Genomic DNA, 17,814 nt, shown 5'->3' with positions numbered 1-17,814 from the left:
GAGAGGGGGCAAACGCCCCACCAGGGCCCTGGAAAAACAAACATGGTCACAGAGCTGGGTCAGAGGGAGGGTCTTGGGTAAAGTGAGAGGCAGGAAGAAGAGGTTGAAAATAGCCCATATAAGACAGCGTATTAAAAAGCAGAGACATCACTTAGCCAACATAGGTTCGTCTAGTCAAAGCTATGGTTTTTCCAGTAGTCATATATGGATGTGAGAGTTGGCCCATAAAGAAGGCTGAGCACCGAAGAACTGATGCTTTTGAATTATGGTGCTGCAGAAGACTCTTGAGAGTCCCTTGGACAGCAGAGAGATCAAACTAGTCAATCCTAAAGGAAATCAGTCTTGAATATTCATTGGAAGGACTGATGCTAAAGCTGACGCTCCAAAACTTTGGCAACCTGATGCAAAGAGCCAACTCATTGGAAAAGACCCCGATGCTTGATTGAGGGGAGGAGGAGGAGGGGGTGACAGAGGACGAGATGGTGAGATAGCATGACTGATTCAGTGGACAAGAATTTGAGCAAACTTCAGGAGATGGGGGAGGACAGAGGAGCCTGGTATGGTGCGTGGGGTAGCAAAGAGCCAAAACGACTCAGCAACTGAAGAACAATTTGCCTAAAGGCATCCCATTTCCTCCTCCTAGGGGGATCCTTTCTACACAAGGATGACAATCCATCTGGAATCCCATGAGGTCCCTGCTCCATAAGTGTGAATATGGTCCCACCAGCCCCAGGTCAGCCTCTTCTCTCTCCTGTGTCTCAACCCTAAACAGCACAGCATCAATTACGACCTTCACACTAAAGGCACCAGGTTCAAACTCCTCTCTCCAATCCATCTGAGAAGCTTTCTAAAGAGGTGTCCTGGTCAGCATGTCCCTTGACAGAGAGGCCATCGGAGGAGGGCAGTGTTAACCACAGTCAAAGTGGCCAACACACCCACAGCTGCTCCCTGGGTTAAGGTCCCCGTGGGCCGAAGCGAGATCTCGCTGGTCCATCCTACAGGCAATTCAGTCTTTCCTCATCACAAAATTAAACTCCTCCTGCCTCAATACTTGAGATGTCCACATGCAAAGACCTGGAGGTCACCCACCCAAACACATGCCTGAATGCAGCCAGCCCCCTCGCCAACGCCGTCTGAGCAGAGGGAGTGGGGAGCTCATGGTGAGCAGTACTCACTGCGGTGGGACAGGGGGCTGCTGAGGACTGCTTCAGGCAGCAGGCTCCCTGGGGCTCCACTCGTGGAGCAGTGCATGAAGCCATCTTCGCAGTAGCTGCAGAAACAAAGGTCACAGCCTCACTTAAAGGGACTCCCCGCCTCCCACAAGGTGCTCTGCCCACTCCAGCCAGGCTCCCATCCCATTATCCATGTGAAAGGCAGCTGCTCACCACACTACAAAACAAGAGGGCCACCAGGACCTTCTGATCGCCAAACTCAATGGCCTCTTCTCCACTTAACGAAGAGTTCAGGAGTCCCTGGGTTCCAGCCAGTTGCTGGGTGGCTTGGGAAAGCGATCATATCCCTAAGCCTCAAATTCCTACTGAAAAAGCCAGGTCTGCCTGCCTAACAGTGTTGTTGCAAGGTCTTGGAGAGAAACACCTTGAATATTACAGCCCAGTCACTCAGTCGTGTCTGACCCTTTGTTACACCATGGACTGTAGCCCCCCCAAGCTCCTCTGTCCATGGAATTCTCCAGACAAGAATACTGGAGTGGGTTGCCATTTCCTCCTCCAGGGGATCTTCCCAACCCAGGGATCGAACCCTGGTCTCCTACACTTTAGGCAGATTCTTTACCATCAGAGCCACCAGGGAAGCCCAGAGGGTGAGTAAAGGATTGAGTAAAATAGGGCATGGAAGAATTTTGGGGGTGATGAAAACATTCTGTATCTTGAGTGTGACAGTAGTTACCTGATGTACACACTTGTAAACACCTATAGCTCTGTATACCGAAGAGGAGAAATTTTACTGTGTGTGAGTTATATCTCAAACAAAACTTTTTCTAAAATTGTTTAAAAATCAGAACAGCAAAGAGGTCATAATCAGGGAAGCCGAAGCTGGATGCATTAGGGCTCCTGATACTATTCTCCCCACTCCAATGTCTGAAATTTTCCATCAACAGGACATTTCAGCTGGTTTTCCTTGTAGACAGTCAGCTTTGAGGCCCACTCTGTGTCCAGTTCATCTTTAGGTCACCGTCTCTAGCCTAGCACCCAGGACAGAACCGGTGCCAAGGAGGTGTTTGTAAATGTTCTGTTACAAATTTTTTCTGCGACTGTGACTGCCCTGCTGACAATGACCATGCCCAAGGGCCTGGGTGAAGGACAGCAGGAAGTAGGTGTGATCTGGATTTTTTTTTTTTTCCCAAGAAAAGCATGAGGCAAGTGGGGACAATGATGTGCTCTGGAGGCGATGCTACTATGGTCAATGTTCTTCTGGCTCAAATGCTTTGTTCTGAGAATGCTGACGGGAGGCCGAAGGGGAGGCTGGCAGGGAGCACTCTCATCTCCTGTTCTAGAAAAGGCAAACTGACACCTCATGCAGGGAGTGGGGCTCCAGGAGTGACAGCTGGCTTACTGCTCACCTCTTAGTCCCACCGCCAGCCTGAAGCTCCAGTGCCGGGCACAGGAAGGCAGACAGAAGGCCTGGGTATCCCAGCTTAGCTCCCAACTCACTGTGCAACACTGGGCGGGCACTTCCTGCCTGCCCATGGGCCTCAGTGTACCCATCCATGAAATGGAGGACTCAGAGGACCATTTCCCGGCCCTGCCATTCCCGGGGTCCCCAGTCCCGCTGCTCGACTCACCACATGGTGTGATGGTCCGAGAAGATGTCTTCGGGTTGGAAGATCTCACCGTCGTAGTAACAGGGGCACTGGGCCTTGGGCACACAGGACCCTGTCTCGTCCAGGAAGAGCCCCGGCGGGCAGAAGCAGCCCTCCAGACAGACCTCGGTGCATTCCTCGTCCGGGTGGGAGAGTGAGCGGCAGGTGAGGTTGCAGGGGGTCCCACACTGCTGGTACACCTGGCCGTGTGGGCAGCTCAGTGCTGGGGGAGAGGGCGGGGCCAGGACAGACTCAGCGGAAACGTTACAACGAGCAGGACTGTGGTTCTAGGACCAGCAGTCCCACCCGCTGCCTCTGAGACCCCCAACTATACCTGCATGGTCATCGCCTTATCTTCCCACCGGGAGCAAAAGTGTGTTTTTATGCTCACAACTGTCTGTTCTTTTTATTTTTTATTTTTTTCTATTTTTTGGCCGCATAGGAGATCTTCATTCCCCAACCAGCGTTGAAACCCTCTTCAGTGAATGTGCGCAGTCTTAACCACTGGACCGCCAAGGTTCCCCACAAATGACTGTTCTAATTACGGAAGTACACGCTTTCTTCTCTGTTTAACTAGGGGGACCATGCTTTGGTCATCTTTGAACTCTCAGAGCCTGGGACAGAGTAGAAATCCTGGTAGATTTTAGGGCTGTAAATATCAACCCTGAATACTCATTGGAAGGATTGATGCTGAAGCTCCAATACTTTGGCCACCTGATGCAAAGAGCTGCCTCATTGAAAAGACCCTGATGCTGGGAAAGATTGAGGGCACGAGGAGAAGGGGACGATAGAGGATGAGATGGTTGGATGGTATCACTGACTTGATGGACATGAGTCTGAGCAAACTCCAGGAGATGGTGAAGGACAGGGCAGCCTGGCTTGCTGCAATCCACGGGATTGCAAAGAGTTGGACACAGCTAAGTGACTGAACGACAACAATTAAAAAAAGACTTGGCAGGGATGGGTGAGGGCATTTCTCCCTTGATGATAAAAACAATGACAGCTCCCTTAACTGAGCACCTACTGGATACCCTGCTCTTCACAGGGGTTTTACGCCTTTGGTGCCTCTCAATGAGTGAGACCTCACAATCCCACCACCAGAGGTAAGAAACCTGAAACTTAAGCTTAGTGACCCATCAGGGACCTGCCTTCCAGGAAGAGGCTGAGGCAGGATTTTTTTTTTTTTTTTTTTTTGCTACATTGGGTATTAGTTACAACATATGGGATCTAGTTCCCAGATCAGGGATCGAATCCAGGCTCCCTGCATTGGGAGCGCTGAGTCTTAGCCACTGGACAACCAGAGAAGTCCTTGAGGCAGGATTTGAACCCAGCTCTCTGTGACAGCCCCAAAGCTCATGCTCTTAACCATTATGCTCTAAAAGAAAACAGTCCCCTAGGAGCCAGGCTTTGGGGACGTGCCAGTCACAAAGAGCTGGGGCACTCAGAGCAGGCAGCACCCACCTCCCCATAGCCCTTGCCCTTCCTGGCCTTCTCCCACATAGAAATATAAAACAGCTAAAAGAGTGGGCACTGAACACCAGGTTCCCGGGTTCAAGTCCCAGCCGTGCCTCTAGTCAGCAGCGTCCTTGCTGGAATATAAAAATACCATCCAGCTGGGTGGCTGTGAAGGCTAAGGGAGTTTCGAGTAACGCCTGGCAGGTGGCGATTGTCTGCCGCTTTCCTGCCTTCGTGAGAAAGGGGAAACGCAGCCCGAGCTCTGCAGGCCCCAAACCTAAGCGGCCCCGGCACTGATGGGCCCCAGCCAGGATTCAGCCCACTGAGCTCACGGTCCTCTCACAAGCTCCCCGATGATGGAATTCTTGACTGGTGGCGGGGGAGGGAGGCTGGTGTTGAGGGAGGCACTTGGCTCCTTCAAGATGCTTTCCCATTGCGGATCAGCTGTCATCCAAGAAATAAGAAGCTCACCCTGAGGACACTCCTCCCAGGATCACAGAACCTGTTGCTCCCTGTTAGAAGCCATTTCTCCAGCAGAAACCTGCTGGCTGTGTCCCAGGGAAGCTGTAGAGGGAAAGCCTGATCGTGAACCTCAGAAATGTCCACGCCGGGGTGCCTCCCCACCTACAACTGCCCCGGGTGGGCGTGGTGTTTGAGGGAAGCTGGGAGGGGAGGGGCTCTAACCATGTTAGACACAGACTTTTTTCCAAACCAGCAGAGACATTGGGTCATCGGATGAATATTTAGAGCAAAGGTGGATTAAGATGGAACGTGCATACGTGATTCACTCAGTTGTGCCCAACTCTTTGCGACCCCATGAACCACAGCCCGCCAGGCTCCTCTGTCCATGGGATTTCCCAGTCAAGAATACTGGAGTGGGTTGCCATTTCTTTCTGCAAGGGGATCTTTCCAATCCAGGAATCAAACCTGCATCTCTTGTGTCTCCTGCATTGGCAGGTGGATTCTTTACCGCTGTACCACCTGGGAAGCCCTAAGATGGGACTGATTGGGTTCTAAAGATGGGCGTCCCAATCCACTGAACCTATGACTGTAAGGGCACATTTCATCCAATCAGAAGGAGCTAGCCCTGAGAAGGCCTTTTCCTCTGAGAAGCCGGCTCAGCCGTGTTAAATGTCTCCTTCTTCCCCAGAGAATCCCATGGAGGGAGGAGCCTGGTAGGCTACAGTCCATGGGGTTGCAAAGAGTCGGACACGTCTGAGCGACTTCACTTTCACTTTCACTTTCACTTTTTCTTCCCCAGACGTAACACCATCTGTTTAACACGCGTTGACTGTGTGTCCATGGCATGGGGCGTGGGAGGGGCTGTGCTAGTCTGGGGGATGCAGAGATGGTAAGACTTGGTCCCTGCCTGCCAGGAGCCTGGGGTCTTGTCTTTCCAAAGGAAACACAACCAATTTCCAAGGGGAAAAAAAAATCTTGTGCTTCTCGGGACTCTCCTGATAGCACCCTGTAAAGCAGCTACACAATCGGGTCTTGCTCCATGAGAGTCCCCAGTGGGTATGGCCTATTCCTGGGGACAGAGTTAGTTGTTTAGGGATTCTGCTCATTTCTCAGGAAGGGAAAATGAGGTGCAGGATGGAGGAGGAACCCAGGCATCCTGCCCCCCCTTCCTCAGGCCTCAGAGCCAGGGCCACCTGGCTGGTTTTCTCTGGTTCAGCTCATAGAGACAGATCCCTCTTGTCCTTAAAAGTCTTCAGGGACAGGTTCTGCCCTGGTGGTCCAGTGGTTGCAAATCTCAATGGTCCACTGAGCCCGTGTGCCCCAACTGGAAAATCCATGCACCATGGTGAAAGATCCAGCCTGAGACAAAGAAGATCCCAAAGCAACCAAATAAATATTTTTTAAAAGACTGACATAGCCTAGATAAATAAATTTTTCTTTTAAAGTCTCCAGGGATGGGGTCTTCCCACCACCTGCACTTTCTGCCATATCACGAAGCCTTGAGAGCCAGGAAACTCTAACCAAAGGTCAGCACCTGCTGTTGTGGAGTCGGCCCATCCCCTTTTTGTTCTGTTCTGGGTGGGGGTTAAGAACAGTCACTCCTAAAAGTTTAAAGACTATTTGGGTAAGCCCTCAGCATTCTGGGGAACTGTCCTAAAGGAGGAAATCCCTTGGGCGGTTCAGCACAGGGATAATGCGTAGTGTCTAACATCAGCAGACGATCAAGGAGACAGGGACAGAGTGAAGAGACAAAGGAGGTGATACAGCAGTTAATGCCACTGGGGGACTGTGGGTCGAAAAAACATGGGAGACCCTGTAAGTTCACGGTGACTCAGAAGCAGGTTTGCTTAACCACAGAACCAAGCAGGCTTGCTTAGCAACAAAACCAGGAGACAAGTCTCCAAACAATAAAACAATGATGGCATGAAACCCACATCCTGCCCAGTGAGCTCAGTAAGTTAATGATCCCTAGGACATGCTCTCTGCACCCACGGAAACATAATCTGTGGACCCAGCTTGACCATGTAGGAACAAGAAAACTCACCTGCTCAACCTGGACGAGGAGCTGATGATGGAAGCAGGACGTCTACTCAAGAAGGACAGAGTCTTCTCCCCCTCCCCACTTTTCCTCTGATTATAAAACTGTAGCCCAGTAAGTTCTCAGGATGTGGCATTTCTCACCCACCCACGTGTACAACCTCACAAGTGTCCTATTCTAATAAATCACTTCTTGGCCTCTCGCTGAATTCTTTTCCGCCCTGAGACATAAACAACTGTGGTACTGGAGCTCTTTGGAGCTCACGAAAGAACACCAAACTGTTTTAAAAACATATTCACAAACAGACACCACTTACTCCAGATCATGTCTCCCAATTTCTAAACAGCAAACGCTGATAAGGGTTTTGGAGGGTGAAGTGAAGGGCTTGAAGCAAGTTGCCAGTGAGGTCTCAGCCTCAGTCCCCCTGGCTGCTGGCCTGTGACCCTGTGACACCCCAGGGAAGGCGGGATGGGGGCACAACTGCACACACCTAAACACTTCATCCTCTTCATCCTCACTTTGTGTCTGTTTCTCTTTTTTGTAAAGTCGCTTAAAATCAGATCGCACTTAAACTCATTTTTATAAGGTCGCTTAAACTTGGCTCATTTAATCCCAAATAATGACACTTCTAGAGCCCCTAAACCTAAACTCCTCTTCAAATATGTGTTGTTAAGTCCTTTTACTGTCTTCTGTAGTTCCTATTTTCCTGCTTCTATCAGAACCACCAACACTTATGTCTCCAAATACATCTACTTCACCCTATAAATCAGTGTCCACTAGACCATATCCTCCTTCAATGCCTTCACTTCTACATCCCTATTATTATTCCACCATCGGAAACAACTTTTCTCCATCAAGAAAGTGCCTTTTTTAAAGCCTGGTCAAGGGCGTGCGTGTACATGCTAAGTCACTTCAGTTGTGTCCAACTCTTTGCAACCCCATGGACTGTAGCCCACCAGGCTCTTCTGTCCATGGGATTCTCCAGGCACGAATACTGGAGTGGGTTTCCATGCCCTCCTTCAGGGGATATTCCCCACCCAGGGACTTCCCCACCTCCAGGAAGCCTTCCTTGGTTGCCCCTGCCTTAATCTAACTATGCTCTTGCTCAGTGTGACAGGAACCTAGTCAGGGAGGCAGTTTCCATCTCTGCCTCAAACAAGAAGGTCCAGGCCCTACAGCACTGTGACTGCCTGGCCACGCAGGGCACCGGGCAAATGTTCCCAGAGCAACAGTAACAACCAACCAGGGACCAGAGTGCGGGGCACACATGAGCTCAGATGCCAGGCCTTTAACAGTGCCGGAGAGGCTCTCAGATCGTCTGGGGACAATGACTTTACTCTACTTTACACGACTTCACACAGTGCTGGAGCTGTGGGCAGGGACTGCTCCGAGGTTTACCTGAAGTTATAAGCAGAGGACGGGCTTCCTAGGTGGAGCTAGTGGTAGACTCCTCCTGCCAATGCAGGAAACGTAAGAGATGCAGGTTCGATCCCTGGGTCAAGAAGATCCCCTGCAGGAGGAATTGGCAACCCACTCCAGCATCCTTGCCTGGAAAATTCCATGGACAGAGGAGCCTGGCAAGCTATATAGTCCGTAGGATCGCAAAGAGTTGGACATGACTGAGCACACATGAAGAGGAGGATCAAAGAAGAATATATCCACAGTTATCTCAGAAAGTTATTAAAATACTCCTTTTCCCAGTTACACATCTCTGAGGCCAGATATTCATGCAAAGCGCTGCAAAGAGTCAGAAACAACAGAAGTGACTTAAAGAAGTGAAAGTGAAAGTCACTCAGTCATGTCTGAGCGACCCCATGGACTATACAGGCCATGGAATTCTCCAGACCAGGATACTGGAGTGGGTAGCCTTTCTCTTCTCCAGGGGATCTTCCCAACCCAGGGATTGAACCCAGAAGTGACTTAGCACACACACATTCAAGCAGAGGACTGGCACCTGCCTCTCTCCCATTGCTTCATCAGACCCTCCAGGTATGCAGGAACCCATGGGCATCTGGGACCCACTCGCTCCTCACCCCCACCCTACGTGTATCCCACACCAGGTAGCAGCAGCCTCAGAAATCTCTGCCAGGCAGGGACCCCAGTCCCCACTGCCCTGTCCTTCCAGGAAATGGGAGGGGTGAGGGATGGGAGAAGATGCCCTGGGCTCCTTCCCCAGTGGCAATAAAGCAAAGACAGTGCTCTGACCTGTCCCAGAGCAGAGGGCATCCCAGCGGATCCTGCTGGTTGGCCTGGAGGGGCAGCAGACGGGGAGGACACTTACCACAGAAGCTGGGCTCCCGCCATCCGACGTGCACGCCCCTCCGGGCGCAGGCCGCTGCGTAGTTGGCCACCGCGTCGCACAGGCAGTCTCTGCCGTCGGAGCAGGCGCACACGTCGTAGCGGCAGTTGCGCAGGTAGGGCAGCGGGCTCACGGCGCTGTGGCAGGCCTCGAACTTGGGGGACGTCAGGATGGCGCAGGCCTGGTCTGCGAACTTGGCTGTGGGGAAAGGAGGGGCGTGTCCCGACCGCGCACGGGCACGCGCACTCGGACCCCAAGACCAAAATCCCTAAACTCGCCCCCTCTAGGCTGAGCCAACAGCAAAAACAGCTTCTCTCTGGTCTGGGAACCATGGCGATTTTTCTTCCGCAGCCAATATTCTTTTTTGATTGGCTTCAATACACAATCAACTGCATTTCCCAGGGAGAAACTGTTCCCTGATAAGTTGGGAAAGAGGGCGCGGTTGATGTAGGCCCCAGATGCTGGGGCAGACCAATCTGCGGATGGCCACCCCCTGCATCTGTCTTCCGGTAATGTAATTGCTGCTCAGACAGACTGAGAAGGTCCAGGGAAAGAAGTGTGGACTATTCTTTTCTTTCCCAGGGTGTGGCCCACAGAGGGTGCTCAGTAAAGAGACTTTGAAGAATAAATGATCCAGATAATCAAATGCTGAGGATGAAAAGAAAGACCCACCGGCTCCAACCCCCTCACCATGGGCACAGTGTTCAGGAAACTGGAACAAGGGGGATCTCAGGGGTTTGGGGGCCCCCTCCCCCGCGGTGGGCGCTCCATCCCTGGAATGCACTGGAACTCGGGGATCTCGGGGCTCACGTACTCAGGCGAGGGTTGAGGCTGCAGGGGTCACTGGGCTGCTCCTGCAAGTCCTCACAGTCTGCACGCAGCTTCCAGGAGTTTCCGAAGTGCTCCACCAGGGGCTCGACCAGGCCCGCGGGCGTCAGGAAGTCGTCCCTCTGGTTGCCGTTGTAATTCCCGCACAGCCCGCACGTCCTCCCCGCGTAGACAGGGGACAGCTGCGGGGGACAGACCACGTGGAGCAGCCGCCCCAGCAGCCACAGCTTCCCTGCCCTCATGAGATGGTTTTCATCAAAAAAGGTCCCCCGGAAGAGAGGAATAAATATGAATTTAATACACCACAGCTAAGCCCTGGGCTGCAAAAGAAACTAAAAACCCGAAGTGCAGTATCTGTTAACCAGTTACCAGTAGTTCATCCCGCTCTTGAATCTTTAGAATCAAAGACCTGTCCTCTAGGAAGCAATTCAGGGATGATCCCCTCACTCAAAGACCAGACACTGTGACCCAGAGAGGGATAGCAACTCACTTGAGGTCACAGAGTTGGGCCCAGCAATGGGCGAAGCTCTGCCACCCTGGCCATCAGAGGACATGGCCGGGGAAACACAGTGCAAAGCTAGCCCCCCTTTCTTGCACACTTATCTCTGTCACACACTTGGGAGAAGCACGCTGAGCGTTTATGGCCCAAGTTTTCTCAGAACATACACTGAGTGACAAAAAAAAACATACTCCTTCCTAGCGTCTAGATTTTGACTCAGTCACTGGGCATCTTTGAGGAAAAAAGGCCATGAGTCCAAGAGGACCCCAGGGGTTGCGGTCATGATCCAAAGAGGTGGGCTGTGGGGGTCAGCGAGGACCCAGGGGCGCCTGCGAGGGGACCAGGAGGGGTGCAGGCCACTGGCATGTGCTCATTCTCGATGCTTCTGAGCCTGGGGTGTGCGTTCAGGGGTGACATGGGGATCCATGGTACAGCTGGAGTCATCTGCCCATCTCTTTTGGGGGGGATCTTAGTTCAAACTGGAGCAGAGGCCTAGACCCACTGGTGGCCCTGACCCCTGCTCTGCAATTTGCATGAGTGCTAAGTCGCTTCAGTCGTGTCTGATTCTTTGTGACCCCATGGACTGTAGCCCGCCGGACTCCTCTGTCCATGGGATTCTTCAGGCAAGAATACTGGAGTGAGCTGCCATGCCCTCCTCCAGGGGATCTTCCTGCCCCAGGGATTGAACCCAAGTCTCCTATGTCTCCTGCAATGGCAGGAAGGTTCTTTACCACTAGAGCCATCTGGGAAGCCCCAGACTTCAATTGTGGCTTCAGGACCTCCTGTGTTCTGACACCCAGGTCATCTCTTGGAGCCCCTTCCAGCTTCCAGCTCCAACTCGACAAGACTCAGGATGAACAATCCAGTGGGGGTTTCGGACTCATACATATGTATAATGGACCCAATATCATTCAGAAAAAGGAAGCTGGAGTAACGTTTCCTTGTTTGCTTGGCAAACAGCAAGCGTTGGCATGCCAGGCACCCGCTCTTCCTTGACCTCCCACTGAACATGTCGGTCCTCCCCACCTGGCACTCCCTGGCGTTCCTCTGTGGTATCTCTCCTCCCCCTGGATGTATCGCCTCCTAACAGGAGACACAGTTTCCTTGTCGGTTCTGCTTATTGTCAGTTCCCCTCCACTAGAATTTAAACTAAACGAAGCCAGGATTCGGGCCTGCTTTGTGTCACTGCTGCAACCTCGGCGGTGTGCTCAGAGAGTGAACGGCTGGACAGCGTCCGGACGGATTGGTGAGTGAGCCAGGCGCTGCTCTGGACGCCAGCCCCAGCAAAGCTGGGGAGGTGCCTGTCCCCTCGCCCACATCCCAGCACCTTCTCCCTTCCCTCCTGGTTCTCAGGCCCCCAAGCCCTCAGGCTCCCCCTGTTCACCCACCAGGCTTGCCTTCTCTACCATCCCCCGCTCTCTACGACTGTCTCCTTCCGTCCCTGGGGCTGGTCTCGGAGGCTGGCTCAGCAAAGGGTTAGGAGGGTAGACGTGTCCGTGGAAGCCAGGCCTACACTGTCCAGGATCGGGGACTTGGGGAGAATGCGCCGGCTATTTGCTGTTTGGAATAAACCTCAGGGGCACTTCTGACCAAGTGAAAACTGTCAGAACCCTTTCTCCTCCGCTCTAAGGCCAAGCTGGGCCTGCCTCACAGCCGGCCCGGCCCCGCTGCCTGCACGGCAGGATTCATAGTGCATCCAGGGAGCCACCGGCAGCTTCTCTCTCACCCCACCTCATCCCACTGCCTTGGTGGGGAGCGGGGGTCCCCAGCCGCCGCTCCCAGGCGTCCTGACACCAGCCGCTGTCCTCCACTCCGCGGTCCCCACAAACCCGGGGTCAGCATGGGAATGCGCTCCCTCACACACACCAAAACACTAGGACATTCCCCAGGACCCGGGGTCAGCTGCCCTGTAGTCTTGACCAGTGAAGGCCTCTTCTCTTTCGTCAAACCCACCAAGCCCAGCCCCAGAGATAACCCTGCACCCCCTCCCCACAGAAGCAAGTCAGCCTTCTCTCCTCAGAGGAGACAGAAGACAGAGGAGCTTGCAGGGAAGAGGTCAGCGGCCCAAGACAAGGCGCCATGGGCCTGCTGAAGCAGGGTGGCAGGGCGCCTCCCGGATCAAGAGCACCTTCCCTGTGTGGAGGCAAGGGCCTGAGAAAGTGGGGGAGTTAACGGGGCTGCCTGCCTTGATGACCAGGGTGTGGGAGACCTGAGTTCTGCTCACTCTGTAACCAAATGACTGTGAGTCATGTCCTGCTCCAGAAATGAGGGTATCTTTATTTCCAACTGTACCTGAGGGTTTGATAAGATCTCTAAGATTTTCATGTTCTTCTTTTTTAAGTTGTTGGATGAAGGCAACTTTTATTTTTTATTTATTTCTCTATGTGCGTGCCATCACTCAATCATACCTGACTCTTGGTGACCCCATGGACTGTAGCCCGCCAGGCTCCTCTGTCCATGGGATTCTCCAGGCAAGAATACTGGAGTGGGTTGCCATTTCCTACTCGAGGGGATCTTCCCAACCCAGGGATTGAACCAATGTCCCTTGCGTCTCCCGCATTGACAGGCAGATTCTTTACTACTTACTTTCTACTACTGAAGCACCATGGAAGCCCTTTACTGATTTATTATTTATTTATTTGGCTGCTCCAGGTCTTATCTGTAGTATGTAGGATCTAGTTCCCTGACCAGGGATTGAACCTGGGCCTCCTGTATTGGGACCACAGGGTTTTAGCCACAGGACCACCAGGGAAGTCTCAAGATTTTCATGCTCTATAGTCTTAGTGGTCACAGCTTTATTTTTTTATAAAAGAAAAAAAAAAGGTGTTGATTTGGAACTCTCAGGGACTTGAAGAGAAAGAATATGACATCACAAGGATGGAGGGCACCAGGAGGTCCTCAGGGACACCCCAGATGCCCACCATGGGATCATACCACGGCCTGGGGAACACTGGCCCCCCAGAAGCCAAAGGGGACCCTCCAGGGATTTTAATATATCCAGGGCAAGGGTTCTCAAAGTGCGGTCTTGGGACCTGTGGGACGGGGTGGTCCCGGAGGCCCTTTCAAGAGGTCCATGCGGCCAAAACTATTTTCCCATGACTTTTTCCCTCTCGTTCTCTGTGAGTGTGCACTGGGGTTTTTCAGGGCTACATGACACTGCAGAAGTCAACAGGATTCCAACTGTCTTCTGTCAAGACAGTCATTAAAGAAATTTGCAGACACATAAAACATTGGTATTCTCACTCCTTAACTTTGTTTCGGAAAACAGATTTTTTAATCTTTACATTAATATGTAGTGACTTCACTATTGGTATTTTTTAACGAATTAACAAGGGTCTCTGATTTAATTTCTAATCTGGTAAATGCCACTAGATAAGTGAAAGTGTTAATTGTTCAGTCGTGTCTGACTCTGCGACCCCATGGACTGCAGTTCACCAGGCTCCTCTATCCATGGGATTTCCCAGGTGAGAATACTGGAGTGGGTTGTCATTTCCTTCTCCAGGGGATCTTCCCAAACCAGGGATCGAACCCAGGTCTCTCACATTGCAGGCCGGTTCTTTACTTTGTGAGCCACCAGGGAAGCGATAGAATACATCAATAGATATAACCCCCATAGAAGATCTTGGCACCTTCAGTAAAATTTCAGGGTGCAAAGGCATCTAAAGACGTCAAAGTGAGAAGCACCGGCCTAGTGGTGGTGACCCTGCCCGGGGAGCTGATCGGGGTTGCAGTCCTGGGCACGTCTCCTGGCTCCCATGAGTCCTGCTTGCTTTGTTTATGAAAAAGCAGTGACAGTACTTTTCAAAGGAAAACACAGATCTGGAAGCCAGCCCTGTGAAATATACAGATCCCTATCCAAGAGTGACTCTAAGAACACAGAGAGCAGTTGGAAGTGACCCCCAGGCTGCCAAGCCCCTGGATGGGGGAGAGGGGGTTTGGATCTGGCAGCTCCCAGAACAGTCCTTCACAGGTAGTGGGCACATGACCCAGGTCTTCGCTGTGAGTCCCACAGCAGGCGCCCCAGGGAACACCCTCTGACCACAAGCTTTGTTGCAGTTAGGAGCCTTAGCAGTAAACCAGCTGCCCACCACTGCCCCCAGCCCAGCCCTGCAGGGAGCCCACCCAGGCTGGAAACCCTCAGAGGACCAGAGCCCAGCACCCAGGAACTCCGAGAGTGAACAAGGGGCATCCAGACAGCAATCACCAGCCTCTCATACACAAGAGAGGCCTGTTCCTCACTCTGGGGGCTCAGGGCGGGTGGGGGGAGAAAGGAATTCCCCTCCCGCCCCCGAGCTCTCCCATCAGAGCACAACAGGGACTTTGTGTGGCCCGGCTGCCAGGAGGGCGCCTACCTTCAGCAGCAGCCTCCCACGGCCGTCCCAGTCTATCTGCAGGTCCTCCCCGAAGTTGAGCTGCAGGGAGGCCGTCACAGTGTGCTGGATGCGGAGGTCACCTGGAACCAAGCAACGTCGGGATTCAGGCTTGGGATGCGGCCAGGGCAGAGGCCGCAGGCAGATGGGTTGTAGAGAGAGGTGGGCTTTGTCACAAAGGACTGTGGCAATGAAAGCAGTGAATTAGGGGGCAGCTGGGGGGTGGCCATGAGGCTTACAGAGGGTCTCAGAGGAAAGGTGGATCAGGGTGGGGCAGTGCAAACTGGGCTCCACGTAGAAGAAGGTGCCTCTGCATCCCTCTGGTAGCCTGCCATTTCCCATAATGCCACGAGGGGACAGTAGAGGTCACTGCATCCTTAGCTTATGCACGTGCCCTGAGCCGGGATGGGTTTTCCACTGAACCTCTAACCCCTGGGCTGTGGCACATGCTTCCAGGCTGAGTGACCCAGTCCTCACTGCTGAGCAATGCTGTGAGCAAAGCTAAAACTGCAGTTTTCTCTGGAGACGACGTAGGAGGCATATCTCTTATCCTAGGGAACACAGCATCTCATGGGAGACACACAGCATTAAGCACACAAGGATAAGCTGTGGACCTACTCTGTGCAATATGGGGATGCTGAGCCATGGGGTGGCCAGTGGTCATAAAGAAGAGGGGAGGGGTACGGAAGCCCCTTTAAGAGTGAAGGTTAGAATCATGCTGTGTGTAATGGTACATTTTCGCCTGGCAAAGTCACTGAGCAGGGAGATTTTCTCAGAGGTCACAGGGTCATCTGGCTTTGCCCCATGATGTCTTGGGGTCTGACCCATGACCAGCCACTCCACCGTCATTCAGCTCGTCCTCCTCCTCCAGGAAGCCTGCCTTTCTTGCAGCATAAATTCAGGACGCCAGCCTGTCCTCCAACAATAGCACTCCTTCACATTCTCACAGAAGAGGCAGCAGTGAGGGGTGGGGGCACTGAGGGCAAGCTGGGTGGGGGGCTCCAGGGGAGGAGGGCGCCCACCTTGCAGGAGAGGAATCTGGATATCCTGGCCATCCAGGGCGACTCCACCCCCGTGCTTCAGCTTCAGGAGGCCGTGGTGCGGGCTGGGCAGGCGGACGGTGACGGAGCGGGTGCAGACCGCATCAGGGTCGTCGGCACACTGCCAGGAGGGGCGTGCAGAGGGGCGTCACCACCACCCCTAGCCCAGCCCCCAGCCCACGCACTCAGGAAAAGACCCCAACCAGGCAGCCTCAGTTTTGCTCACTCAGAACCACTCCCTCCTCAAAACTCTAGGCCCTGCTTGTCCTTGTTCCTTGGGCCTGTTGTCCCAAAGGGAATCAGGGACCTGGATCCTCAAGGAGCCCTGGGCGCCCTATCTGTCCTCCCCTTTGCTGGGTGGTCCAAAAGAAAGAAGTACACGTGGGGTCACCTTGGCCCTCATCCCCGTGGGCACCGCCGGGCTGCCTGGCGGGCTCACCTGGACAGTCTCTATGACGACGGAGAAGGAGTGGTCCTGGCAGTCCTGGGCCAGCAGGTACTGGCAGACCCCACTGAAGGTGAAGTGCCTGTCGTCAAAGCTCTTGAAGTGGGATTGTCCTGTGATGAGACACTCTCCTGGAAAGACAGGGAGAGGGAAGAGGGGGTGTCCCAGTGGGTCCCCTGGGGGGTGTCCCAGTAGTGGGCACTTTCTGGGTTTCTCCCCACCACGGTCTAGAAAGGGGCCCCACAGGAGGACTCTACTCAGGCCCCACTCCTCTGGCCCTGGGAGGTCAAGGCCCAGTGGGTCAGTCCTGAGCCTCAGGGAGTGAAGTCACACCCAGGGAGTGAAGTCACACCCAGGGATTCACACCCAGGGGGCTGGGCTGTGGGGGGTGGTGACGCTGGGGGTGGGGCTGGGTCAGAAGCCAGGGTTAGTTCCAGCTCTGGGTTCTGGGTTCACTGCGGCTCCCAGCCCTCCCCACTGCCTCCCTGGGTTCTGCTCTGCTGGGGTCAGAAGCCTTTCTCTGCACTGTTATCACGGGGGCTCCCCCCCACCAGGAGAGTCCCTGAGAGCAAGAGGGCAGAAAGCCAGCCCAGAGCAATGATGGGGCCAGCAGTCCAGGGGCCAGCATGCTGTCCTCACCCCCTGCCCAGCCAAGGGGCAGCTCTCAGGCCTCCTCATGGGCAAACCCCTGCTGGGACTTCAGAGCAAATGGGGCCCCAGGACGCCATCTGACCACTATCTCACCACCGTCCGAGCCAGCTCCCCAGCCAGGCTGACACAGTTGGGAGTGGCAGCGAGGACTCCCCAGCATCACCCTGCAGCCCCAGCCCTTGACTTGCCCTGGATCCAACCACTACTCTGTCCTCCCCAGGCCCTGGAGCAGCCCGTGGTGCAGACCCTGGAGCACAGCCCATCTGTGGAGGGGAGGGGGGCTCTGCCATCATCTCCAGTGATGCCTGCTGGCCCCGCCCCACTCAGGGCATCTCCATCCTGGGGCCCACAATGGCCCCACTGAAGCCCAGGCGGTATCTGGAGTCCTTCCCAGCTCCCCTCTCCGCGTCCCCTTTCTACCTTCTCCTCTACAGAGAAATAACCAGAGACACTTGCCATGGCTGTTCCACAAAGTGGGAGCCCTCCTTCCCGGCCCTGTCACCCCCAGCCTGCAAACAGCAAAGACTCGTCCTCCATGGCACAGATCTGCTCTGCACCCCGAGTTCCCCCTAAGTGGGCCCTACAGCCAGTTCCCTCTCCAGGGGCTGATGCTGGGCCTGTCACACAGTCAGGAGCCCCCAAAGGCCTAAGGCGGTGGGGGGTGGGGGAGGGTGCCAGCTGCCCACCTGTCAAAGACCAGGCTTATCAGCCCCTGACTACCACCTCATGCCTATATCTGCACTGAAAGGCACAGCGGGCATGGGGCGGGACCCCAACTTGGGGTCCAGGTGTGGCCCTGCCCTTGGAAGTCAGGGGGAGGGCAAGTAGCCCCCAAACCTCCATTAAAACCCTTAATCAGGACTTGCCTGGCCGTCCAGTGGCTAAAACTCCAATCTCCTGGTGCAGGGG

At 53.9% G+C, this 17,814-nt stretch overlaps 1 protein-coding gene across 1 annotated transcript in view; it reads right to left on the bottom strand.

Annotated features, from left to right (window-relative positions):
* VWF (von Willebrand factor) overlaps positions 1–17,814 on the bottom strand; it is a 159,127-nt gene that overhangs the window by 69,300 nt on the left and 72,013 nt on the right. Inside the window, exons 13-19 of the mRNA XM_061418164.1 lie at positions 16,249–16,385; positions 15,792–15,930; positions 14,752–14,852; positions 9,887–10,082; positions 9,055–9,270; positions 2,801–3,041; positions 1,176–1,270 (exon numbers count right to left, since the gene is read on the bottom strand). Of these exons, the coding sequence (XP_061274148.1) occupies positions 1,176–1,270; positions 2,801–3,041; positions 9,055–9,270; positions 9,887–10,082; positions 14,752–14,852; positions 15,792–15,930; positions 16,249–16,385 (1,125 nt within the window). The remainder of the gene's footprint in view (positions 1–1,175; positions 1,271–2,800; positions 3,042–9,054; positions 9,271–9,886; positions 10,083–14,751; positions 14,853–15,791; positions 15,931–16,248; positions 16,386–17,814) is intronic.

The sequence above is a fragment of the Bos javanicus genome, chromosome 5 (assembly GCF_032452875.1).
Source record: "Bos javanicus breed banteng chromosome 5, ARS-OSU_banteng_1.0, whole genome shotgun sequence".
Taxonomy (NCBI): Eukaryota; Metazoa; Chordata; class Mammalia; order Artiodactyla; family Bovidae; genus Bos; species Bos javanicus.
The sequence above is the reverse complement of the archived record's forward strand: the minus strand, read 5'-3'. Positions and strand labels throughout refer to the sequence as shown.